Genomic DNA, 27,286 nt, shown 5'->3' with positions numbered 1-27,286 from the left:
GCAGCTCCATGAGATACACATGGATGCCAAATATCAAATTGCTATCTTCAATATTGCAAAAGTACTCATAAAATGAACCATTTTGGCCACATATATTTGACATCTGACCTTGAAAGATGACCTTGACCTTGACCTTTCACCACTCAAATTGTGAAGCTCCATGAGATACACATGCATGCCAAATATCAAGTTGCTATCTTGAATATTGAAATACTGCAAAAGTGTACATTAAATGAGCGATTTTGACCCATATATTTGACCTTTGACCTTGAAGGATGACCTTGACCTTGACCTTTCACCACTCAAAATGTGCAGCTCCATGAGATACATATGCATGCCAAATATCAAGTTCCTATCTTCAATATTGCAAAAGTTATTGCATATGTTAACATTGGCGCAAACCAACCAACCAACCAACAGACCAACCAACAGACCATCAGACAGGATAAAAACAATATGTCCCCCACTACTATAGTGGGGGACATAAAAATGGGAAAGTCTTAAATAATTATTAACATATTTTACAGGTTTTAAAACAAATTCAAGGCATTAGATAATTTAATATGCAACACTTTCTATTTTATACACCGGATCAGGTTAAAAAAAAAAAAAAAAAAATTTTTTGTTTGATTTTTTTTTTTGGAGTTTGGATTTTTTTTCTATTGGGAAAAAAACAACCAGATTTGCATTGGGAATGGGGCCGAATTTCGGACCCGTGGCATAGGGCGGAAAAAGCCTGTCTACACAAACAAATTGTTGACGTTTTTTCTATTATTTGACCTAGTGACCTAGTTTTTGACCTCAGATGACCCAAATACAATCCCAACTCAGATTTTATCAAGATAAACATTCTGAACAAACTTCATAAAGATTAGATGAAAACCGCTACCTCTATTGTCTACACAAGGTTTTTCTATTATTTGACCTAGTTTTTGACCAAGTGACCTAGTTTTGGACCCCAGATGACCAAAATACAATCCCAACCCAGATTTTATCAAGGTAAACATTCTGAACAAACTTCATAAAGATTGGATGAAAACTGTTACCTCTATTGTCTACACAAGGTTTTTCTATTATTTGACCTAGTTTTTGACCTAGTGACCTAGTTTTTGACCCCAGATGACCAAAATACAATCCCAACCCAGATTTTATCAAGATAAACATTCTGAACAAACTTCATAAAGATTTGATGAAAACTGTGACCTCTACTGTCTACACAAGGTTTTTCTATTATTTGACCTAGTTTGACCTAGTGACCTAGTTTTTGACCCAGATGACCCAAATACAATCCAAACCCAGATTTCATCAAGATAAACATTCTGACTAAATTACATAAAGATTGGATGAAAACTGTGACCTCTACTGTCTACACAAGGTTTTTCTATTATTTGACCTAGTGACCTAGTTTTTGACCCCAGATGACCCAAATACAATCCCAACCCAGATTTCATCAAGATAAACATTCTGACCAAATTTCATAAAGATTGGATGAAAACTGCGACCTCTATTGTCTACACAAGGTTTTTATATTATTTGACCTATTATGTGACCGAGTTTTTGACCTAGTGATCTAGTTTTTGACCCCAGATCACCCAAATACAATCCCAACCCAGATTTCCTCAAGATAAACATTCTGACCAAATTTCATAAAGATTGGATGAAAACTGTGACCTCTACTGTCTACACAAACAAATTGTTGACGGACGGACACACGCACATACATATGGACGCGGGACATCACACGGTCACATAAGCTCACCATGTCACTTCGTGACAGGTGAGCTTAAACTGTAAATATTTATTTTTTTATTTATTTGTTTAAACCTTCAATTGGGATTTTTTTTGACAGCAATTGGGAAAATTGTAGCTTTTTCCTAATTGGGAAAGACTTGTTCCGTTTTCCGGTACTTAATAAAGAAGTAAAAACATCGCTGTAAATATACCAAATTAAAAGCTAAATTTTAACAAACAAACAGAAGAATTTGAATTCTTTTGGTTAAAAATTATTTCCTATTCCTAAATGCCTTTTTACTGGATAAAACGCTCCCCTATTGCCCAACTTACATTTGAATCAATTCTTCCTCCTCCTCCTCCATTGTAATAACCTCAACTGGCTTAAGCTGAACCAGTGGCTCAAAATGAACCTCTGGAGATTCAACTTCCTCCTGTAACATAGTAACAAATAGTTGACATAGATTAAATGGCATTCGAGGAAGTTTTTAGGGATGCATGCGCAAAAACCTATCATGAATATTAACAACAACAAAAAAACAATCAGTGCCCCAGATAAGCTGCGTATCTGCGTCTTTCACCCTATTAAAATGTTTAAAAACGCAAAAAAATACAATATCATGCGTATTGGAAACACAACCAATTTCACTTATACAATAGCTTCGATCTAAAATGCTTCGCTCATTTTTTAGTTTAAGTCTTAGGAGTTATGGTAACGCGGCGACGGTTACATTAAGCAAGCGCGTGGATGACAGAGCAGGGCAACAGTCTGCGGACTAGATTTCATAGTTAAAAAAGCGTATGGCCAAATTATTTACTATGACATGCATGCGTTTTCAATATGACTTAAGTCGTCACTCATTGTGCATGTTTTTGTAAAGCGTCTGTACTTTCAGTTTTTTATTTCGTTACGAAAAAATGTCTAAGAGAGGAAGAAATACGTCCGTGATTGTTGCGCCAAAATATCACTCGATATGTTTGACAGTTACAATGATGTTAGTTAACATCAGGGTTTTTTAAGTTTAAAGTTTTTATTATGGACAGTTTCAATGATTAAAGATGTTATGAATATGAAACATCAGTTTATTAAAGTTAATATGATAGTTTACAGTTTTATTGAATCAATACAAGTGTGCAGCTTCAACAGAAGTAAAGCAGCAATGACTTTAAGGTATGCATTTTTATAACTCATTTAACCTGATTTCAAGAATGAAATCGCCCTATTTTTCAAAATCAGTGGGTGAAAACCCTATTCCCCAAATATTAATCTGGGGAGCTGAACTGGGGAACTGAACAATGTTATTTTTTCTGCTGGCATTTTATTTACGCTCATTTTTAAAGTTAAATTCTATCAAATGAATACGTTTCTCTTCTTGAATAATTTCCTGGACATTCCGACTTACAACAAAGCATTTTTAATCATACCAGTCTTTAAAACTTTGGTCAGTTCTGACACTTTTGGGAATGTCTGTCTATCTTATACTAAGTCTCAATATTGTCCATAAAAAAAAATACTTCAGATGGTTTCCGGTCTTTTCTGCCCCTGGACGTTTCTCCCCTGGTCTGTTCTCCTTCCAAACCCTAGACTTTTCTCCTCCCAACATTTTTTTTATTATCTCTATATTTAGGTAGGAGAAAAGTAAGTATATGATTGAAGAACCGTTAATGAAGGAGCAATTTAGTTATACCAATAAATGTTGGTGTTGTTATTGCGTTATCAGTGAGTAGTGTTATTTTTAATTAAATTTTGTTGTAAGTCTATAAGACTATGAAAGAAATAGTAATATAGCGACATATTATTTTAAGTTTCTGTTTTAGTTTATAAGTTAATCTATTTAAATAAAAATTGATTGTTAATCATTCTTCAATATTTATGAAATGATCATAAGATGTTGTTTTTCACACTTCTATATTTTGTTTATAAGAACTTGAGACTGATTGAAATGTTTGATGTCTAGTGATTAAATACACAATTTGATTAAATTATCACATTTACAGTCTTCGAAATTAGCACACGCCCGATCGCCCGTGGCGAGTAAAATTACTGCCGGGCACATACAAAAATTCACGTTTGTGGCCCGCCGGGCATGTAAATTATTGAAGCCAATTGACAGTTTATAAAAAAAATCGTAAGCGGTTCTTGATATTTGCAGATCCATTTTTCAATTTTGCGAACAAACACCTTGTCGTAAGTTGTAAAACAATGAAATTCGATTGGTTTAACAACACACACCTGCTTTCACACGTCATCGTTATTGTTTTTGACCGATGCAGTTCGGTCACATTCGGTTCTTATCGACGGTTTCTCTAGACATTAATCAGAAGATGCTTTTTGAACCGATCATTTCAATCAAGTAATACGCTTCCGTTTTTGTCAATGTAAACAAATGTTATTGTCGCCATAGAGGCTATGCAGTATCTTAGGTATGTTGATGGGGCTAAGCCCGATAAAGCACTTCCAAAATAGAAAATTGACAATGATTTAGAGAAAAAGGAAGCCAAGAAATGGTACGAGGACACCAGAGAACGCTCTTTTCAAGAGCACTGGTGTAACGATCGACCGTCTTAATTCTAGTGACTGATTAGATGTAGTTGTATTCACTACTATTGAAACAAATGTTCTGCTATACTATGTGTAGCATGTAAGTGTTAAATGTTGTGATTTGTTATAATTTTGGTTAAAAAAGTTTGGGCATGTAAAAAATATGTTGGGCATGTACAAATTCCTAAGTAACTGGCCCGACTGGCATGTAACTTTTCAAAGCTAATTTCGAAGACTGCATTTATGATTGATCTGGAACATTGTTGGGTGATAATTAAATAATATTCTTCATTTAAAATATTATTTCATACAAAAAATATTATTTTATACAAAAAATGTCTTGGTACAGATATAACTTCTGAAATGATAATATTGTAACAATTTTAACACATATTTTTTTATTTTAATTAATATTTATTACAAAAAAATATATTTAAATTTTCATTAAATGTTTTACAAAACTAAAAATTGTTTTTGCTGTATACTACAATATTATGGGTAAAAATTGATGATTTGAAATAAAATAAAATTAATTAATTTGCAATTGTGTTGTGTTTCTGTTGAAAATATATTTAAACTTTCATTAAATGTTTTACAAAACTAAAAATTGTTCTTGATATATACATGTACCATGATATTATGAATAACAAGATGTGTTTGTGAAACACAATGTCCCCCTATATATGACCTTGACCTTGTGAAGGATGACCTTGACCTTGTGAAGGATGACCTTGACCTTTCACCACTCAAAATTTGCAGCTCCATGAGATACACATGCATGCCAAATATCAAGTTGCTATCTTCAATATTGCAACAAAAGTATTCATAAAATAAGCGATTTGGGCCACATATATTTGACCTCTGACCTTGAAGGATGACCTTGACTATCACCACTCAAAATGTGCAGCTCCATAAGATACACATGCATGCCAAATATCAAGTTGCTATCTTCAATATTGCAAAAGTATTCATAAAATAAGCGATTTGGGCCACATATATTTGACCTCTGACCTTGAAGGATGACCTTGACCTTTCACCACTCAAAATGTGCAGCTCCATAAGATACACATGCATGCCAAATATCAAGTTGCTATCTTCAATATTGCAAAAGTATTCATAAAATGAGCTATTTTGGCCACATATATTTGACCTCTGACCTTGAAGGATGACCTTGACCTTTCACCACTCAAAATGTGCAGCTTCATAAGATACACATGCATGCCAAATATGAAGTTGCTATCTTCAATATAGCAAAAGTTATTGCAAAATGTTAAAGTTGGCGCAAACAGACCAACAGACAGACAGACAGACAGGGCAAAAACAATATGTCCCCCACTACTATAGTGGGGGACATAAAAATTGATGATTTGAAATAAAATAAATTAATTAGTATCTGTGTTGTGTTTCTGTTTCTGTTTAATGATCAGTTAAAAATGAGCCAAGATGTTGATTGGCACCTTCTTTCAAATAAACAAGGATGGCATATTCCAAAGGATGACACATTCCACCCATGTTATTTAGCAAGAATTTTTCACAAGAATGTCTTAGGCATTCACACCTGACCATTTCCACATCCTGTCCATATCCTGCCCAGTCCCAGTGTCATGAACAGAGTTAGTTTTGATTTGACTTTCATTGCTTCATGATCATTTTGAAATTTATACTTTACAATTTGGAAATTGTTAAATTGTTTTAAATTCAAAATAAATAATCAATATCCAAAATTTGGGTTGCTACACATTTAAATCACACACTAATTTAAGCAATTTATTTCAATTTGCTATCATTTTTTGTGTGATCTAAATCTTTAGCAGTTTAACTTTAAAAAACATTAAGTGATAATTCACTTGAAAAATTTAGTAATTTTTCTACATTTTGTACATTAATACTTTGGCATTAGTAAATAAAAAGTAGCTTAGAATATGTTTAAAATAAATGTACTGTAATACTTAATTCAAATTAATGTAAGGATTAATTTTGAAATATAATTCTTAGTTTTTTTATTGTTAATACTTTTTAAGTATTGGCTAATATGTCTTAATGTTCAAAAATAATAATATACCTAAGTCCTCAAGTGGATTTTTTTTCAGAAATGCAAATAAGACTGAGTTTTTTTTTTACATTTGAGTCCGGTTATGTATATATAGTATTAATTTTATCTAGGCCACGACTTTTATATTTCTTGGTTTACAAAACCGCCGACCCTAACTTTTGGAAAATGGGAAAAAAAATAAAATCGGAAAATCGTCTTTTTTTTATATATTTTATTCCCGACCGCACTGAAAAACGAGCGAAACGAGAAAAAAAACCGATCCGGTTTGAGTACGGTTGCGAATAAAATCAAGTAAGTACAATCAACGATTGGTTCACATATATTACAGAGATCGGGATATTTTTCAATGTGACACAGTATGTACCAGTCCTTTTATGGGCACTTCTCAAAATTTATTTAATTACAGACAATAGGAAAATCAGCGTCAGTAAAATGTCGACCGCATCAAAATTTATTTCCGAGTCTGTGACGCAACTATATTGTTTAACATGTTTATTATATTAAACATACCCGATATTATAGTAGATAAAAAGTATTACCTTGCAATTTGATAATTAGTATAAATAATCCAATAAAACACTGCCATTATTTACGATATATGTGTTTAGGAATTTTGTAAACACGTCCGCCATAGTTTATTGGAACTGTACAGAAAGTTTGGAAATCGGAACAAATCGGTATATCTCGGAAAATCATTGATAAATGTATTTGTCGTTTTAATGCTTAGGGCCGAGTAATTTCGGCAAATCGGAACTCAACTTGCGTATTAAAAATACTAGCTCAATTAACCGTTAAACTCCGCCTCCGTTCTCTGCAAAAGATTCGAAGGCGGAACTATGCACGTGCTATTATTAAATTGGAGGATTGCAATTGAGAAACAAACGCACGATTGGTTCGGCATGTTGATTGCTAGACAAAGGAAGCCAATTTTGTCGGCGCGAAATTTGTCGCTTTATTGCTTCAGACAGCAAGCGGCTTTCCTTTGATGACGTCAAACTGTCAATTCACACAGACTGCACATTTTCGGAAGACTTTAACTGGCTCCTTGTTTACAATTCCAGTAAAAACACTTGCTAACATTAAACTTTGGATTAAATTATCAAAATAAAGCAAAAGCCAAGTTGACAAATATGATTGTATTAATTCGCGTCAGTTTAATAAAGACGTGTTGCGTTGTAAATCAACGAGTTTTCATGACAACAACAACTTTAACAAACATTACCGCGACGACGCGGGGATCGATCTACCTTGATTTTTTTCATGGACGATGTCATAAGTCCAATAAGAGCAAACACATAATTTTGTGTATGAGTAGTTTATCTTATATAAGATTTATGCAACGGGCATCGCATTGCGTAATGGTGCGCATCGAATTACGGAAATGAAGCGCAGTTTTTCGTTTTAATGGGAGAAGAACGCATGTCATTTAATGGAGTGTTTAAAATTGCCTGATGTTACAAAAGGTGCTTTTAGGTGACTCATTTCATTTGAAGATATAGATGTGTTTCATTGCATAATTAGATTTTTCGTCTCTGTGTTAAGGTTATAAAAGATATGATGTCTTTGTTCTGATGTTATTAGTATTAACTTATTTTTCCAATGTTTTTTTTTTTTTTTTTTTCAACCGCCCGATGGACCATTTTCAAAATTATTTTTGTAAACCAATAAAAAAAAAAGTCGTGGCCCTAAATATTATAAAAAAGCTACAACATAAAAATACTAAAATTCAATTTCAAAGAAATGCAAAGACAGTTTAAATAAATTTAACATTATAATGTTGAAATGACATAAACACACTCAACCTATTTCATTGATAAATCATGAAAATGAAGCAATGATAAACTTCCTTTCTCTATTGATGAGCTTGATTGAACACTGATTGAATTAACATTGATAATAGATCAATAGAGGCGTTAAAAGTAGCAGAATAATCAGGGACCTATACAAACAAAGGGATGCGCAACCTCGTGATAACCCGATGCAGCACGCGAAATAAACCGGTGCGCGAGATTTGATAATCTCGATTGATTGGTCCCTGTGTAGTGATAATGCGGCTACACGATATCGATATCTTGATTGATTGGTCCCTGTGTAGTGATAATGCGGCTACACGATATCGATATCTCGATTGATTGGTCCCTGTGTAGTGATAATGCAGCTACACGATATCGATATCTTGATTGATTGGTCCCTGTGTAGTGATAATGCAGCTACACGATATCGATATCTCGATTGATTGGTCCCTGTGTAGTGATAATGCGGCTACACGATATCGATATCTCGATTGATTGGTCCCTGTGTAGTGATAATGCGGCTACACGATATCGATATCTTGATTGATTGGTCCCTGTGTAGTGATAATGCGGCTACACGATATCGATATCTCGATTGATTGGTCCCTGTGTAGTGATAATGCGGCTACACGATATCGATATCTTGATTGATTGGTCCCTGTGTAGTGATAATGCAGCTACACGATATCGATATCTCGATTGATTGGTCCCTGTGTAGTGATAATGCGGCTACACGATATCGATATCTCGATTGATTGGTCCCTGTGTAGTGATAATGCAGCTACACGATATCGATATCTCGATTGATTGGTCCCTGTGTAGTGATAATGCGGCTACACGATATCGATATCTCGATTGATTGGTCCCTGTGTAGTGATAATGCAGCTACACGATATCGATATCTCGATTGATTGGTCCCTGTGTAGTGATAATGCAGCTACACGATATCGATATCTCGATTGATTGGTCCCTGTGTAGTGATAATGCAGCTACACGATATCGATATCTCGATTGATTGGTCCCTGTGTAGTGATAATGCAGCTACACGATATCGATATCTCGATTGATTGGTCCCTGTGTAGTGATAATGCGGCTACACGATATCGATATCTCGATTGATTGGTCCCTGTGTAGTGATAATGCAGCTACACGATATCGATATCTCGATTGATTGGTCCCTGTGTAGTGATAATGCAGCTACACGATATCGATATCTCGATTGATTGGTCCCTGTGTAGTGATAATGCAGCTACACGATATCGATATCTCGATTGATTGGTCCCTGTGTAGTGATAATGCAGCTACACGATATCGATATCTCGATTGATTGGTCCCTGTGTAGTGATAATGCGGCTACACGATATCGATATCTCGATTGATTGGTCCCTGTGTAGTGATAATGCAGCTACACGATATCGATATCTCGATTGATTGGTCCCTGTGTAGTGATAATGCAGCTACACGATATCGATATCTCGATTGATTGGTCCCTGTGTAGTGATAATGCAGCTACACGATATCGATATCTTGATTGATTGGTCCCTGTGTAGTGATAATGCAGCTACACGATATCGATATCTCGATTGATTGGTCCCTGTGTAGTGATAATGCAGCTACACGATATCGATATCTCGATTGATTGGTCCCTGTGTAGTGATAATGCAGCTACACGATATCGATATCTCGATTGATTGGTCCCTGTGTAGTGATAATGCAGCTACACGATATCGATATCTCGATTGATTGGTCCCTGTGTAGTGATAATGCGGCTACACGATATCGATATCTCGATTGATTGGTCCCTGTGTAGTGATAATGCAGCTACACGATATCGATATCTCGATTGATTGGTCCCTGTGTAGTGATAATGCAGCTACACGATATCGATATCTCGATTGATTGGTCCCTGTGTAGTGATAATGCAGCTACACGATATCGATATCTCGATTGATTGGTCCCTGTGTAGTGATAATGCAGCTACACGATATCGATATCTCGATTGATTGGTCCCTGTGTAGTGATAATGCGGCTACACGATATCGATTGCGTGGGATTACGCTCATTGAGCGGGTTACGTTTTTTCGGATTTAAATTATATTATGTTAAATAAACAAGTACCTATTCGTTTAATTGTTGCGTTGTTGATCTCAAAATCAATCATTTATTAGTCAAATTGACCTTTCGACAGCGAGAGTGAAGCCACGCCCACCGATTTCAAGGGGGGTCACTCCTCCGAAGTCCGTCATAAAAATGGCTACGCGAATCGGCCGCATAAGTGAACCAAAAAGGCCTCATGGTATACCAGAAAGGCCATACAATAGTTTTTATTATCATTGAATAGTGGTGCTGAATATAATTATCATATCTATTAAATAGTTAAAACTTTTTTATTAGTCTACTTAAAAGCCGTTAAATTTATCATCAAAGTCGGCAAAATTATCGCCAATTATCGCATACAGTATGAATTGTTCGTTAGTCACAATATTTTTCCTTGAGTAATAGATGTTTCAGTTTTTTAATTAAAAGCCGTTAATTTTTGCAACCGATGGCAACATCGCAAATGTGGCACAGGTAAGTAAATTTATTATAATAGAAGACGAAGAACGTTTTTATTGAAATCCGATATAACACATATCTACAATGCGTTTGGTCAAAATGACCCATGAGCATTGTTATAATCGTAAAACATAGTCAAAGTCGTCAAAGAAGTAACCAGCGATTTTCCTCCTTCTTTATAAAGTACCGGTAAACGGTACTTTCCCAATCGAACGAAAATTCCCAAATTCCCAAAACGGTACTTTCCCAATCGAGCGAAAATTCCCAAATCCCCAATCGGCATCTGGAAAAATCCCAATCAGCGTCCGAATTTTTTCTCAAAACGATAGAAAGTTTCGTAAAAAACCCAACTTTCGGCGAGCGAACAAAGAAAATCGTATAGTTGTGTGTAACCACGCGCTCGATTAATTTCGGGTTTTATTATTCAGCGCATTCAATCAATAGAGTTGTTACTGTTTCCGGTTCTTTTGCCAGGCAGCCAGCGTACTGTTTTACGTCGGTTTGTAACCTTATCGTAGTTTGAAATGAGTCATAATAGCAAATATTATGCCAAAAAACCAATCGGAACCATCAATCACAGGACACATTGACAGCAATAATGATGCTGTGCAGGGAGGGATGCAAGCAACTGAGTGATGATTAAACATCAAAGATTGTTGAAATTTCACAAAAATGAAAGAGAGAGACATTGCTTTAAAAGAGATTAAAACAACTAGTAATTGATTTGGTGTGTTCTTTATAATATTTTGTTATTTATATAAACTTTATAACTTAATGGTCATTAAGGCATGCCTGCAAATGATTATTTAAATGGGTATGTTCAATTAAGTATGAACTGTATGATGTATTCAATAAGACCCAAACTTCACGACGCGATTTTCCCAATTTCAGGATTTCACGACTCGATTTTTCCCAATTTTGAGGTTTTCACGACTCAATTTTTCCCAATCGGACCGGTATGGGTACTTTTCCCAATTGGACAAGGAAAATCGCTGGTAACATACACAATATATTATTATATATTATTATTTCCTCGTAAACTATCTTCTGCAATATTTAAAATATAAAAAGTTGAAAGAATTTTCATGTACAAAAAAACTCGCTAATCAGACCGGGTTTTCAAAGGGTCATTCACAGTTTGCGGCATCTGTTTTGATAACGGATTAGTAGAAAGCCCACATATGGTGTAAAATGACACTTATTGGCCCCTATTGATAATTACTTGCGCATTTTAAAATAGTTTCTTAACTTACATTAAATCTGGAAGACTTAAACCGAAAGAAATAAAAATTGTTTTATTCTATGTGATATTATTAAAAATAATAACTGATTGTCTTTATTATTACGCATTTCATTAGCATTAAAAAAATCTAACAAAGTTTATAATGTCTTATTTATTTGCCGACTGCATTAGAATGTCAAATTTATTTAACGTTGGCCACCTTTGAAAAATGGTTTTAAATGTTCCTTTCTAATTTGTCTATATAGAGGATAAACAAGTACAAAGATATACTCTTTTTTATAACGTGTCCGTTGCAAAACTTACATTTTCTATTTTCGCGTAGTATCTTATTATAACGACTGTGTTTTGCTTTCGGGCGATCGCTTAATATGTTGAGATTAAGCTGTTCGTGTGGACGACCACAAAGACGAATCCAACGTTTGAATTTTTCAAGATTAGTACCCCGGTTGAGGGAACGGAAAAAACGTACTTCCATCTTTTAACCGTTCTGGATACCTTGTGTCTGAATAACAAGTGCCATAACAGCACCTTTTAACCATTTTCTTTGTTTAAAACACAGAATTACGTATAAGCTTATGTGTCGGACAACGGCGAGTTTGACGGACAAAATGGCGGATAGTAACGGGCCTAATCTATGCTGTAATCTGATTGGTTAATAAGCCTGTCAATCAATCGGCTGTCGAAAGGTCAATTATTACGCAGTATGTTGAACGGGGACCCAATTATCGGACCCTTTGATGAATATTAATTGCAGGTTGTTTCGCCAGGGTAAAATCGCACGTATGTGCATGTACAAAAGACCGGTCTTTTAATAGAATTAAAATGTTACCATGTTGTTTGAAATAGCAATATAATCAAGACATGTTAAGTGCAAACAACTCAAAATGTATAACTGTTCTTTTAACCTCCGACGCAGCAAAGTTTCGCATGCCATTTTAATATTTACCAACAGAGTCGCTCAGAACCTGTGCAGCCAGACTGACCTTCATGTAGTTGAAGGAAAGCAGATCGATTCATTGGATTGCGAGCGATTTCGCTCATTTATGGTGATAGTTGTTTCGCAATATTCGACTTTCGTTGTTTAATAAACAAATACATATTCGTTCAATTTTGCCTTGTTTGTCTTGTAAATAATAATTAGTAATATTAACATGCACTATGCTACACGGAACCAAATTACCGGATGCGTTGACGAGTAACAATACCATTTGTTTCTCAGGGTTTGCATTGCCATTGTATATCGCACATATGTTCATGTAGCAAAGACCGGTCTTTTAATTAATTAAAAACGTTACTCTGCTGTGTGAAAAAAAATCAACATTATCAACGCCTGTCAATTGCTTACAATTTAAAATGTATAATTGTTCTTTATCATCCGAGACAATGAGGGTTCGCATGCCATTATATTATTTTGTTGGATTCCTTTTGAACATGATATCCATAGTAGTACTGAAAGTCTTTTCGTGATTTTGTGTTCAAGTATTTAACAAAAAACAGCAGAATTTGAAGGCAAGGCAATTCATAAAAGTTGTTAATGTTTTATTTCTCAGTATAAATCAGTAAATCACTGAAACATACCTATTAGATCATGCATGATAGGTAATCTTGGTATTTTTTAATTTTAAGAGTATGTGTAACAATACATTCATGTTACTAAGTGTAATGAGCATTCAGTTAAAGAAAATATTTTAAAAACTCAATAACATGTAAAAAAAATCACATATTGGAAAAGGTTTTGCACAAGTTACCATTTGCAATGTGAAATAGAACAACATAAATTTGATAATAATACTAACAATTTTCTATTTATTATTTCAACAACAAAAGATTGAGATTCCTCCTGACATGGTGATGCAGAAGATTTATTTGAAGCCAACAGCAATACAAAAAGCTTACTAAAATTAAATACCAAATCATCTTGTTTAAACAAGTTTGAAAATTTTATATTTATAATGAGTTTTTGGAACACATTTTTGATTAACATGATCAAAGATCTAACAGTCACTTTTGAGTTAAGCAGAGACATTCACTGCTGGAATGTGTTCATTTATGAAAAAATGCAACAGTTTAATTTAATCAATTGAATATTTAAAACTAATTCATACTGAATCTTCTTTTGTCTTCGGCAAGTCTGAAGGTTTGTGAAGTTTGTTGTCGCCACTGCTTTATCTAGTAGACATGAATAAAGTAACATCATCTTAGTGCTGGGATGGTTAAGGTACGTCTCAGGAAAAGAAAGGAATCCAATTTCTGTGTTGAATCAGACAGTATCAGTATCCTTGGCATAGCTGTGAACATCCATTTATGTCAGCACTATTTAAAGTCCACAATGTTTTTCAACCATTAAAAGTTCTTAATGTGGAAATGACCTGGGTTTGTACGCCCAAGTTTCGCTGGCGTCAGGACATTTTCCTTTGCAGGGTCAAACTTTCCGTCTAAAGAGCATGAGACCCTCTTTTGCTTCTTTTCAGCGCACTGAAAATATAAAACAATATGAATATAAACCAACATGATTAATAAAGGGCTAGTATTGACTGAGCCTTTCCAAAAATGCTGCGACATATGTTGATCAAATTAATAGTGGTTATAAAATAAACAAGAGCACCGCCTTGTGGGTGCAGACCGCTCATCTATTATCTTTTTAAAGGTGAAGGGACTCTCATTTTCAATCACAAAGGAGGGAGGGGCGGAGTGAAGAGGGGTGTATAGTGTGGGGGTGTGGAATTTATTACATTATCTTCCAAAAATGCGAAAAAAAAATAAAATCAGGGGGGGGGGGGGGGGGGGTTGGGGGAGGGGAGTGGGGGGGGGGGATTTTTGGGGATTTTCAAACATAAAATAATAAATATAAATATTTGTGTTTTTTAACTGTTTCAAACAAAAATAAAATTTGGGGTGGGGGGGGGGGTAAAGTGTGAGGGTGTGGTGTTAATTTGTGAGATGATCTTGAGAAAAAAAAAAAAAAAAAGGGGGGGGGGGGGGATTCGGGTGGGGGGAGGGGGGGGTGGGGGGATTCTTGGGTGCGATGGTTTTTTAACCGTTTTAAACAAAAATAAAATTTGGGGGGTGGGTGGGGTGGGGGGGGGGGGTAAAGTGTGAGGGTGTGGTGTAAATTTGTGAGATGATCTTGAAAAAAAAAAAAAGGGGGGGGATTCGGAGGGGGGGGTGGGGGGGGATTCTTGGGTGCGATGGTTGGACGGTATTTCAATCATAAAATAATAAAATAAATATTTGTGTTTTTTAACGGTTTAAAAAACAAAAATTGGGGGGGGGGGTGGGGGGTGGGGGTAGGGGGGGGGGGGGAGGACACAGGGGATGGTTTGGGTGGAGTGAAGAGGGGTGTATAATGTGGGGGTGTGGACATTTATTACATTATTTTCCAAAAATGCGGGAAAAAAAAGGTCGAAAAAAAAATATTAAAAAAAAAAAAATTGGGGGGGTGGGGGGTGGAGGGTGGGTATAGTGTGAGGGTGTGGTGGTCATTTATGAGATGATAAAAAAAAAAATTAGGGGGGGGGATAGGGGGGGGGGAGGGGAGGGCACGGGGGATGGTTTGGGTGGAGTCTATTGTGGTATGTCAGGTACGAGTAGTTTTGTCAAAGTATCAATCAAATCTAATCATAAATAAAGAAGTTATGGCAATTTTAGCAAAATTTAATAATTTGATTTTGAGAGTCAAGGTCATTCAAAGGTCAAGGTAAAATTCAACTTGCCAGGTACAGTAACCTCATGATAGCATGGAAGAATTTGAAGTTTGAAAGCAATAGCCTTGATCCTTTAGAAGTAAAGTGGGTCGAAACACAAAATTTAACCATATATTCAAAGTTTTTAAGTCAAAAAAGGGCCAAGCCCATAATTCCGTAAAAATGACAACCAGAGTTATGCAACTTGTCCTTTTACTGTACCCTTATGATAGTTTGTGAGTGTTCCAAGTATGAAAGCAATATCTATGATACTTTAGGGGTAAAGTGGACCAAAACACAAAACTTAACCAAATTTTCAATTTTCTAAGTATAAAGGGCCCATAATTCCGTCCAAATGCCAGTCAGAGTTGTATAACTTTGCCTGCACAGTCCCCTTATGATAGTTAATAAGTGTTGCAAGTATGAAAGCAATAGCTTTGATACTGTAGGAATAAAGTGGACCTAAACACAAAACTTAAACACATTTTCAATTTTCTAAGTATAAAAAGGGCACATAATTCTGTCAAAATGCCAGTGAGAGTTACATTACTTTGCCTGCACAGTCCCCTTTTGATAGTTAGCAAGTGTTGCAAGTATGAAAGCAATAGCTTTGATACTTACGGAATAAAATGGACCTAAACACAAAACTTAACCAACTTTTTGAATTTTCTAAGTATAAAAAGGGCACATAATTCTGTCAAAATGCACGCCAGAGTTATCTAACTTTGCATGCCTAGTCCCCTCATGATAGGAAGTAAGTGTACACAGTTTGAATGCAATAGCATTGATACTTTCTGAGAAAAATGGACCTAAACGCAAAACTTAACCAAAATTTTCAATTTTCTAAGTATAAAAAGGGCACATAATTCTGTCAAAATGCACGCCAGAGTTATCTAACTTTGCCTGCCCAGTCCTCTCATGATAGTTAGTAAGTGTACCAAGTTTGAATGCAATAGCATTGATACTTTCTGAGAAAAGTGGACCTAATTGCAAAACTTAACCGGACGCCGACGCAGACGCGGACGCCAAGGTGATGACAATAGCTCATATTTTTTTTTCAAAAAATAGATGAGCTAAAAATGACTAAAGTTGAATTGTTTTTGAGCTCCTACAAAATTATGATTGTGCAAATAATGCAAATGAAATTTGCACCACACAATGGGAAATCCCACACAATAGATTGAAAAACAACGTTTGTAAAGATACCATCATGATAACTATAGGGCTAGTATTGACTGAGCCTTTCGAAAAGAGCCACGACATATGTTGATCAAACTGATAGTGGTAAAAAATAAAACAAGGGAAAAAAATTGTCACAAAACCAGGTTTTCATTGTGAAAAAAAAAATCTGATAAAGGGAGAAAACTCAAACTGAACTTTTGAAATGAACAAACAAAATAAACCCCCTTTGTAAGTTTGTTTTTTAAAAAAATCTATTTTTAGTCGTGGCGACCTTGACCTTGGAGATATCGACGTAATTATTTTGCGCGACACACCGTCCAATGATGGTGAACAAATGTGCCAAATGATTTTAAAATCTGACAATGAACGACATAGTTATGGCCCGGACATGCTTCTTCCGCCCGCCCGCCAGCCAGCCAGCCCGCCCGCATTCGCCAATCTAATAACCAGTTTTTTTCCTTCGGAAAACCTGGTTAAACAAGGGACAAAATTGTCACAAAACCAGGTTTTCATTGTGAAAAAAAAATCTGATAAAGGGAGAAAACTCAAACTGAACTTTTGAAACGAACAAACAAAATTAACCCCCTTTGTAAGTTTGTTTAAAAAAAATATCTATTTTTAGTCGTGGCGATCTTGACATTGGAGATATTGACGTGATTCTTTCGTGCGACACACCGTCCCATGATGGTGAACAAATGTGCCAAATGATTTTAAAATCTCACAATGAATTACATAGTTATGGCCAGGACAAGCTCATTTATGGCCATTTTTAACCTTTGAACTCAAAGTGTGACCTTGACCTTGGAGATATCGACGTAATTATTTCGCGCGACACACCGTCCAATGATGGTGAACAAATGTGCCAAATGATTTTAAAATCTGACAATGAACGACATAGTTATGGCCCGGACAAGCTTGTTCCGCCCGCCCGCCAGCCAGCCCGCCCGCATTCGCCAATCTAATAACCAGTTTTTTCCTTCGGAAAACCTGGTTAAAAATCACTAAAATTGTATTGTCTTTGTGCTCATTCAAAATCATGAATTTGCAAATAATACAAATAAAAATTGCAACACACAATGCATTGAAATGTAACGTTTGTAAAGATAACTACAAGATTAATATAGAGATAGCATTGACTGAGCCTTTCGAAAAAAGCTGCGACATATGTTGATAACACTGATAGTGATTACAAAATAAAACAAGAGCACGGCCTTGCAGGTGCAGACTCAGGCTTTTTCCGCTCCATTTTGGGAAAACGCCACACTGGAATTTTGGGAATTTCGCGTCGTGAAAAACCCCATTTTGGGAAAAAAAATAATCGCAAAATTGGCTCAATTGGGAAAAATTATCGCATGTAAATTATTTAAAACAGTGTTTCTTATATTTCAAAGAAGCCGTTAACTGGTAAATAACGACTATTTTGATAACTTATTATTAAAATTTTACAAAATATTATGAACATGTGTGATTAGTGCAGGTTTTTTAATCTGAATTTGGGGAAAAGGCTTGGCCTTTTTGAGGTGAAAAAAATCGCGGGAAGCGCCGGATTTTGAGGAAAAAAAGGAAAGTCTTAAATAATCATTAACATATTTTACAGTTCTTAAAACAAATTCAAGGCAACAGATAATTTAATTATGCAATACTTTCTATTTTCTATACCAGATCAGGTCAACTTATATATTTAAAGGGTAAAAAAAAAAAAAAAAAAAAAAAAAAAAAAATATTTTTTTTTTTTTTGAATTGGGAATTTTTTTTTCAATTGGGAAAAAAACAAACAGATTTGCATTGGGAATGGGGCCGAATTTCGGACCCGTGGCATAGGGCGGAAAAAGCCTGAGACTGCTCATCTATTTTCTTTTTAAAGGTGAAGGGACTCTCATTTTCAATCACAAAGGAGGGAGGGGTGGAGTGAAGAGGGGTGTATAGTGTGGGGGCGTGGATATTTATTACATTACCTTTCACAAATGCGAAAAAAAAATGCAAAAAAAAAAAAATTGGGGGGGGGGGGGGGGGATTCTTGGGTGCGATGGTTGGACGGTATTTCAAACATAAAATAATAAAACTAAATATTTGTGTTTTTTAACCGTTTCAAAAAAAAAAATGGGGGGGGGTGGGGTGGGGGGGGGTATAGTGTGAGGGTGTGGTGGTCATTTGTGAGATGATCTTAAAAAAAACAAAAACAAAAACATTAAGGGGGGGGGGGGGGGGAATTCGTGGGGAGGGGGGGGGGGGGGGTGGGGAGGTATTCTTGGGTGCGATGGTTGGACGGTTTTTCAAACATAAAATAATAAAAATAAATATTTGTGTTTTTTAACCGTTTCATAAAAAAAATTGGGGGGTGGGGTGGGTATAGTATAGTGTGAGGGTGTGGTGGTCATTTGTGAGATGATCTTAAAAAAAAAAAAAAAATTAGAGGGGGGGGGGGGGGATTCGGGACAGGGGGGTTGAGGGGGTATAGTTTAGTGTGAGGGTGTGGTGGTCATTTGTGAGATGATCTTAAAAAATAAATAAATAAATAATGGTTGGACGGTATTTCAAACATAAAATGATAAAAATAAATATTTGTTTTTTAACCATTTAAAAAAAAAACCATTTGGGGGGGTGGGGGGGTATAGTATAGTGTGAGGGGGTGGTGGTCATTTGTGAGATGATCTTAAAAAAAAATAAATAAATAATGGTTGGACGGTATTTCAAACATAAAATAATAAAAATAAATATTTGTTTTTTAACCATTTAAAAAAAAAACCATTTGGGGGGGTGGGGGGGGTATAGTATAGTGTGAGGGGGTGGTGGTCATTTGTGAGATGATCTTAAAAAAATAAAATAATAATAATGGTTGGACGGTATTTCAAACATAAAATAATAAAAATAAATATTTGTGTTTTTTAACCATTTAAAAAAAAAACAATTTGGGGGGGTGGGTGGGGGGTATAGTATAGTGTGAGGGTGTGGTGGTCATTTGTGAGATGATCTTAAACAAAAAAACAAAAACAAAAATAGGGTGGGGAATTCGGGGGGGGGGGGGGGGGGGTCACGGGGTATGGTTTGGGTGGAGTCTATTGTGATATGTCAGGTAAGAGTAGTTTTGTCAAAGTATCAATCAAATATAATCATAAATAAAGAAGTTATGGCATTTTTAGCAAAAATTAATAATTTGACCTTGAGAGTCAAGGTCATTCAAAGGTCAAGGTAAAATTCAACTTGCCAGGTACAGTAACCTCATAATAGCATGAAAGTATTTGAAGTTTGAAAGCAATAGCCTTGATACTTTAGAAGTAAAGTGGATCGAAACACAAAATTTAACCATATATTCAAAGTTACTAAGTCAAAAAAGGGTCATAATTCCGTAAAAATGACAACCAGAGTTATGCAACTTGTCCTTTTACTGTACCCTTATGACAGTTTGCGAGTGTTCCAAGTATGAAAGCAATATCTATGATAGTTTAGGGGTAAAGTGGACCAAAACACAAAACTTAACAAAATTTCCAATTTTCTAAGTATAAAGGGCCCATAATTCTGTCCAAATGCCAGTCAGAGTTACATAACTTTGCCTGCACAGTCCCCTTATGATATTTAATAAGTGTTGCAAGTATGAAAGCAATAGCTTTGATAATGTAGGAATAAAGTGGACCTAAACACAAAACTTTACCAACTTTTCAATTTTCTAAGTAAAACAAGATGTGTTTGTGAAACACAATGTCCCCCTATATGATGTTTGACCTTGTAGGATGACCTTGACCTTGTGAAGGATGACCTTGACCTTGACATTTCGCCACTAAAAATGTGCAGCTCCATGAGATGCACATGCATGCCAAATATCAAGATGCTATTTTCAATATTGCAAAAGTATTTATAAAATAAGCGATTTGGGCCACATATATTTGACCTCTGACCTTGAAGGATGACCTTGACCTTTCACCACTCAAAATGTGCAGCTTCATGAGATACACATGCATGCCAAATATGAAGTTGCTATCTTCAATATAGCAAAAGTTATTGCAAAATGTTAAAGTTGGCGCAAACAGACAGACCAACAGACAGGGCAAAAACAATATGTCACCCACTACTATAGTGGGGGACATAAAAAGTCCCCTTATGATAGTTAGTAAGTGTTGCAAGTATGAAAGCAATAGCTTTGATACTTAAGCAGAGCTCCAGATAAGGATTTGTGAAATTAGTAACGGTACTGCCACTGACAGAAAGAAAAGGAGTAACGCTTAAAATCAATAAGTACCTGTACTACCATATCCAAAAATACAGGTAGTACTGTACTACCCGTGTTCTTGGATATTGAAGGGTGTATAACTGACTTTACGGAAACATTTGCAGCAATTATAATAAATATATGTAGCTTCTTAAACAGTTACTGTATTAGGTTTTCCATTCTGAATTATGATGCTAATACAACTACACATTAAAACTCATGACTAATACTATTTCTTCATTTTTCTTGACAAGAAAACACAAGCCAACTAGTAAGCTAAGTAAATGAACACTTATTTCACTGTTTCATCCGTTTCCCATCGTGTTTTCTATCGTTTTACGCCACCGATGCAATCAAAATCGTTTAATATCGGGGCGAGAATGTCTTTTTTTGGGTTTACAGATTTAATGTCAGGATGGTTAGAAGAAACCGTATGTAGTCATTATATGACAACAAAGTGTTGTTTTGAGCCGCTTTCGGTTAAGCCGGCATTCAATTGAGCGCAGACATATCGTTTTTGACGGATTTACAAGTTACAGGAAATCACGCGACAGAATAGACAATAAAATATGAATCCAGTCTTCAACTTTTCGGTAATTTAAATTAACGAAAAGTGCCGTTAGGTTAGAGACCAACCAATCACGCCGCGCTGACGCAGACGTATCGGTACGGCCAGATTTTTTTCTTAAATGCGTAGAATGGATATTAATGTCGTAATTGTACTTCCAGTTTATAAAAATAAATGCGTAAATCTTCATGAAAAAGGCGTATTTACGGCTATACGGCCCTTATCTGGAGCTCTGTACTTAAGGAATAAAATGGACCTAAACACAAAACTTAACCAAAATTTTCAATGTTCCAAGTATAAAAAGGGCACATAATTCTGTCAAAATGCACGCCAGAGTTATCTAACTTTGCCTGCCCAGTCCACTCATGATAGTAAGTAAGTGTACCAAGTTTGAATGCAATAGCATTGATACTTTCTGAGAAAAGTGGACCTAAACGCAAAACTTAACCGGACGCCAACGCCGACGTGATGACAATAGCTCATAAATTTTCTCTAAAAAAATAGATGAGCTAAAAATGACTAAAATTCTATTATCTTTGAGCTATTATAAAATAATAAATTTGCAAATAATGTAAATTTAGTTTTCACCACACAATGCATTGAAATGTAACGTTGCTAAGAATACCAACATGAATAGTATAGAGTTCTATTTGGCCAAGCCTTTTGAAAAAAGCCACAACATATGTTTATCGGATTATGGAAGTGTAAAAAATGATACGCATGATTTAGTGAAACTACCCACCGTTGTTTTATTAGTAAATACAAAGCATAAATGAAAACAAATAAATCAATAAGATGTCTCAAATTCAACAAACCTTTGCAATGAATACTTCTTTGTTGGCAACATTTGGTTAATTTGTAATCTTAATCTGACTAGATCGCTTTGTCACGGTCTCTCAGTCAAATTGGCGGCTGTGAAAATTTGCATCGTCACGCGAAGTCTCGTTGGGTCGCAAGTCTCGTTTCCGTTTTGCATAACCATGCGTTAGCTTGTTCTTCGGTTCATTTAGTAGCCAATCCTTTTGTTTGTATAGGTCCCTGGATTAATCCACCCAGTATGAAATGTACTGGGAGGAGAAAAGACTACGGTATTAGGAGGAACAAACTAGGGGGAGAAATGTCCAAGGGGGAGAAAAGACCAAGGGGACAAAAGACTGTACAACCTTTAGATAAACATTGCCATTGGTTCAAGAGCATAATTGTCAAGTTTGACGGCAGCGACGTACGATGTAGATGTAGAAGAGAAAGAATAACAGGACAAATTGAACAAATATGCAGCGACTGTGCACTCCTTTCTATTCTTCATTGGTAGACTTACTTCAATATTGGAGACAAGCTCATAAAACACGGTCAGCTACACATTATAAAACATAAATCATTTAACGTTTCAAAAGAAACATGTCTAAAATGTTGTTCTTTCAACTTTTTGTCAATTTGTAAAAAAACAAATGGATACAAATATGTCACAACTACAAGGAAAATGACAACATTAAAATGAAATGTTGCTATATTTATATGGCATAGTCGCCCATATTAAAGGTGTGTGTACCCCATGAGAGTTTTCAGACGCCATTTGTGTTGATTTCAACGGATTTACTTCGATATCTATTTTCAGTTTCGCAAATTTTCTTTCCCTCTAAAACAGTTACTTCCGGTTCCTGTCGAAGTAAAATAGAACTACGAATTACACAACCGCGATCAACCTCTGGTTTCAATCTGGCCCCGTGTTCACAAAACAATTTTGCAATCAAAATCGATTTTAACTGACATCGATTTTCTTTTTTGCCTATCAACTACAATGGAAATCCATTTTCAATGACGAGCAAAATCGATTTTCAATTGCAAAAAATGTTTTGTGAACACGGGGCCTGGTTTTCGAACTACTGTATACTTCACAGTATTCTCTCAGGTTTTCCGGGCATTAAATTAAATGAAATCATTCGTTGTCCTTCGAATCGTTGCAGACGGTGTGGCAGTGCCAAAACACTGAAATAGCAGTACACGCGTGAAAACTAATCTCATAATCAATAATGTCGCTGTTTACGAAAATTATCATATGGAAAGGAACTATGAAATTCCAGAGAAATCCACAGCAAATATATTAAAATACACAAATAAATATGTTCCTAGATGGAACTTTGTACACAGGGAAGAAATCTCTCAGCCGCTCAATCATCTTTTATTTACGGAAATAACTAAATGCCTTAAAATACTGGATAATACTGTGTAATATAACAAATTGATGAGAGCTGGAGTTTATAATTAGGGAATGTTGCAAATTTGATCCGAAATTTCTATTGTATATCAATTATAAGAAAGTGATTTGCACTAAATGCAACGATCGATTCTCTCAATATGACCCCATCGACCATTTCTTATTAGTGTTGACAATTTGGAATTGAGAGCAATGGATATATAACGCGCTAACAGACATATTTCAATATGCCAAAACATTAAACTTCTTATAAGCTTGTTAATGTACAACCCCTTAGTTTAAACCTATTTATTTAAAGTCGGTTGCATCGAACTCCGGTGCGTAGGTAATAAGGAGGCAAGGGAGGCGGCCGCCTCCCCAATATTTCGGCTAGTCGTCTTTATATAAATAAAACGTAAAATTCCCCCAAATCGCCGCCCCAAAACCAGTATTTTTGTAATCATGCGCCGTCAGTGCAGAAGTCATGTGTCCCCTCTCCGTCTGCTCCGAGGTTGCCAATAGTGATGTGTCAATATCCCTTGTTAGGTGTCATAAACCAGGGCCCGGGTAAAGATCATCGCCTCAATTGTTTTATTGTTCTTTTCCGTGATTGCACTGTCGGTGTTGTGATTAAGGACAGGCTTTCCTTTTAATTTTATTTGTTCGCTTTAATTCAAAGGTAACTGAAAAACATTGATTGAACATATTCTTGTTCTCTAAGTATAACAGTTATTATTTCATTAGAAATAATTAAAACAATATCATATATGTAATTGTTTAATGTTCAAAATGAGTATTCCTAATCAGCCTCGAAATTTTGCTTTTCCTAAGCGTACATTCGGGAAGAAAAAGCCAGAACAGCGTTCATTCCAAGCTAGTTGTTTGATTCGTTCACATGGCTCCACTACGATGAGGTATGTATATTAGTATTAAATTTTAATTTGCGACCGTTCTTACCTTTTATGAACCTATCGTCGATCTAAATACAAACGAAATTTAGAAAAAAAAACATACAAATAATACTCGTATTGTTGCTTTATGATGTTTTTTATTATTATCATTAATATTTAACACAAAATACATTACATTAACAATGTTATTCTTTTCAGAGCCGAGACCTTGCGTCCAACTCCCTAATGTTGGGAGGTTATCGCCAAAGGCTTTTGAACACGCTCGAGTCCTTTCTTCTTCTTCTTCTTCCTTATTGTACTGACACCACTGGCGTATCCTCTTACAGGTGCATGGCGGTGTGAGAAAGTTTTTACAGTGAGACTTAAAAATTGCTCAACGAAACAAGAGAATATTAAAAAATACTATTTTACAGTGCAGGTAAAAACGCCCATTCTATCAGTAAGAGTTACTTGAGGGAGATGGACTGGACTTCCTCCTTAAAGCTGTTCACTGATGGGCAGCTTACAATGGTCTGGGGTATTCTATTCCAACGCCGGATAGTATCTGGGAAGAACGACTTCTGGTAGCTCTCGGTCCTAGCAAAGGGGACCAGGTAGCAAGTCCCATGGCCTCGTGCAGAACTTATGGGTATGAGGTATGTGGTTGGGACATCCACCAGATTGTGGACGATGCGGTACATCATTGCTACCTTAATCTGGGCCCGGCGTTCTTGAAGGGTCGGCCACTAGAGCTGGTGTAGCATTGGTGTTACACTCGTGGTTCTTCTATAATCACTGTAGACCATTTTTGCTGACCTACAATCTGATAATCTCCAGTTTTCGGATATTGGTGTCAGTGAACGGGTCCTATATGATTGCTGCGTACTCCATGAGTGGCCTAACCAGGGTGGTGTAGCAGAGTGCATTGGTCTTTTGTTGGCAATGATGATGGTTGCGTTGCAAAAATGAGCGAGTGTTATTGGCCTTTTTGGTGACATCATTTATGTGTTGGTTCCAGCTCAGGGATGTATGGATGTTTAGTCCGAGATATTTAGCTGCATCAACTTCCTCTAGTGTGTGTCCATGAATGTTACATGGTCTTGTGATTGTTTTCCGCTTCTTGGTTATATGGATAACTTCTTTCCTGGGACAAAAACCAGTACATGGTGTCTTTAAGAGAGATCTAAAGACTAAAGAACACTCCCACGGTGGGGATGGAACCCATGACATCCCGGCCAATAGACCAGTTGAATGTTATTGTTTACATTTGGGATTTTCCGCGCATGAATATACATTAATTGGAACTAAATATGATATACTTGTCATATTTTTCAAGAGTTTTAATGTTAATTTAGGAATTTTTCGATTTATTGAATAACAACAACCTTTGTTTGGCGTTATTGTAACCAGTGTTTTGCATGCGCGGAAAATTCCGAATTTTAACTATAACATTCAACTGGTCTATAGCATAGCTGGAAACAATATTCACTGCACCACGGAGACCTGTGAACCTTTTAACGAGAACGTTGTATTCCAAATAGATTCACACCAAAAGAGAAATTGCACAATTGAAAGTGCGGTGTTAACTCCGCCCACGAAGGATAAATTAGGGGTAGGGGTTGGGTTAGGGGTTAGGGTTTGAGGTAGGGTTAGGGGTAGCGTTAGGGTTTAATTGATGTGTAATATCTATTTGGTATATGTTATTTGTGTCGTATCTCTCTGGAAAATATTGCCACCCACCTTTTAAGAACTGATTATGCTCCCTTAAGTAACGCCCTCAAAAAACTGTTTTAACTATAATATACAATTTTGATTGATTTGGAGCTCATAAGTCATAAAGACATTCGTATATAGATTGAAATACCGGTATACACGCTATTATATGAGACTTTGTTTATTTAATAATGGTCCTCATTGATGAAATACATGCTCTAGCTATAAACAAGAAACCGTCGGAGACGGGTGATGCTCCCCAAAGTTTTTTTTGTCACATTAGTGCACTATATATTCAGATGAAAGGAAACGTCTAGAGGGCACAGAAGTTGGGGGGACAATATTTTTTTATAGAAAATTTCAAAGGGCCATAACTGAAAAATCATCCGACCAGAACCCGCTGATAATATGCACATCTCCTCTTGGTAGTGAAGCTTCCCATAAAGTTTTATTGAATTCCGGTCATTAGTTGCTGAGAAATAGCCCGGACAAGAATTGCACTATATGTACAGTAAATGGAAAATTTCAAAGGGCCTTAACTATGTGAAAAATCATCCGACCAGAACCGGCTGATAATATGCACATCTCCTCTTGGTAGTGAAGCTTCCCATAAAGTTTCATTGAACTCCGGTCATTAATTGCTGAGAAATAGCCTGGACAACAATTGTGCACGGACGGACGGACACACGGACGGACAGACGAAGCGGCGACTACATGCTCCCCCCAAATTTTTTGGGGGGAGCATAAAAAATATGAGTGATAAAAAAGAGGTGGTTTCGTAACCATTAGGATGGGGGCAGGCAGGTCGATGAAAAAACCCACATATAGAGACTGTTGTAAACGCAAACTGAATGCAAAATAATATAGGATCTCGACGATTCATTTCATTTTTGTATAAATATTGACTTAGTTGAAAAGAAGTTTGTTTGCATGA

General features: G+C 36.0%; 2 protein-coding genes across 3 annotated transcripts in view; one reads left to right on the top strand and one right to left on the bottom strand.

Annotated features, from left to right (window-relative positions):
• Positions 1-23,228, bottom strand: part of LOC127861940 (ran-specific GTPase-activating protein-like) — a 40,072-nt gene extending 16,844 nt beyond the window's left edge. The window contains exons 1-2 of one of the 2 annotated variants that reach the window (XM_052400694.1): positions 23,105-23,228; positions 2,065-2,165 (exon numbers count right to left, since the gene is read on the bottom strand). In XM_052400694.1, the coding sequence (XP_052256654.1) occupies positions 2,065-2,165; positions 23,105-23,128 (125 nt within the window). In that variant the 5' untranslated portion in view covers positions 23,129-23,228. Of the gene's footprint in view, positions 1-2,064; positions 2,166-22,873; positions 23,011-23,104 lie in introns of those variants that run through there. The other variant, XM_052400703.1, reaches the window with a different exon arrangement.
• The window catches only part of LOC127861894 (uncharacterized), a 122,833-nt gene continuing 103,277 nt past the window's right edge, over positions 7,731-27,286 (top strand). The window contains exon 1 of the mRNA XM_052400623.1: positions 7,731-7,789. The gene's annotated coding sequence lies outside the window, so the exon portion shown is untranslated. The remainder of the gene's footprint in view (positions 7,790-27,286) is intronic.

This window comes from Dreissena polymorpha, chromosome 1 (genome assembly GCF_020536995.1).
Source record: "Dreissena polymorpha isolate Duluth1 chromosome 1, UMN_Dpol_1.0, whole genome shotgun sequence".
Classification (NCBI taxonomy): Eukaryota; Metazoa; Mollusca; class Bivalvia; order Myida; family Dreissenidae; genus Dreissena; species Dreissena polymorpha.
Note: the sequence above shows the minus strand (reverse complement) of the source record. Positions and strands in the feature narration are given on the sequence as shown.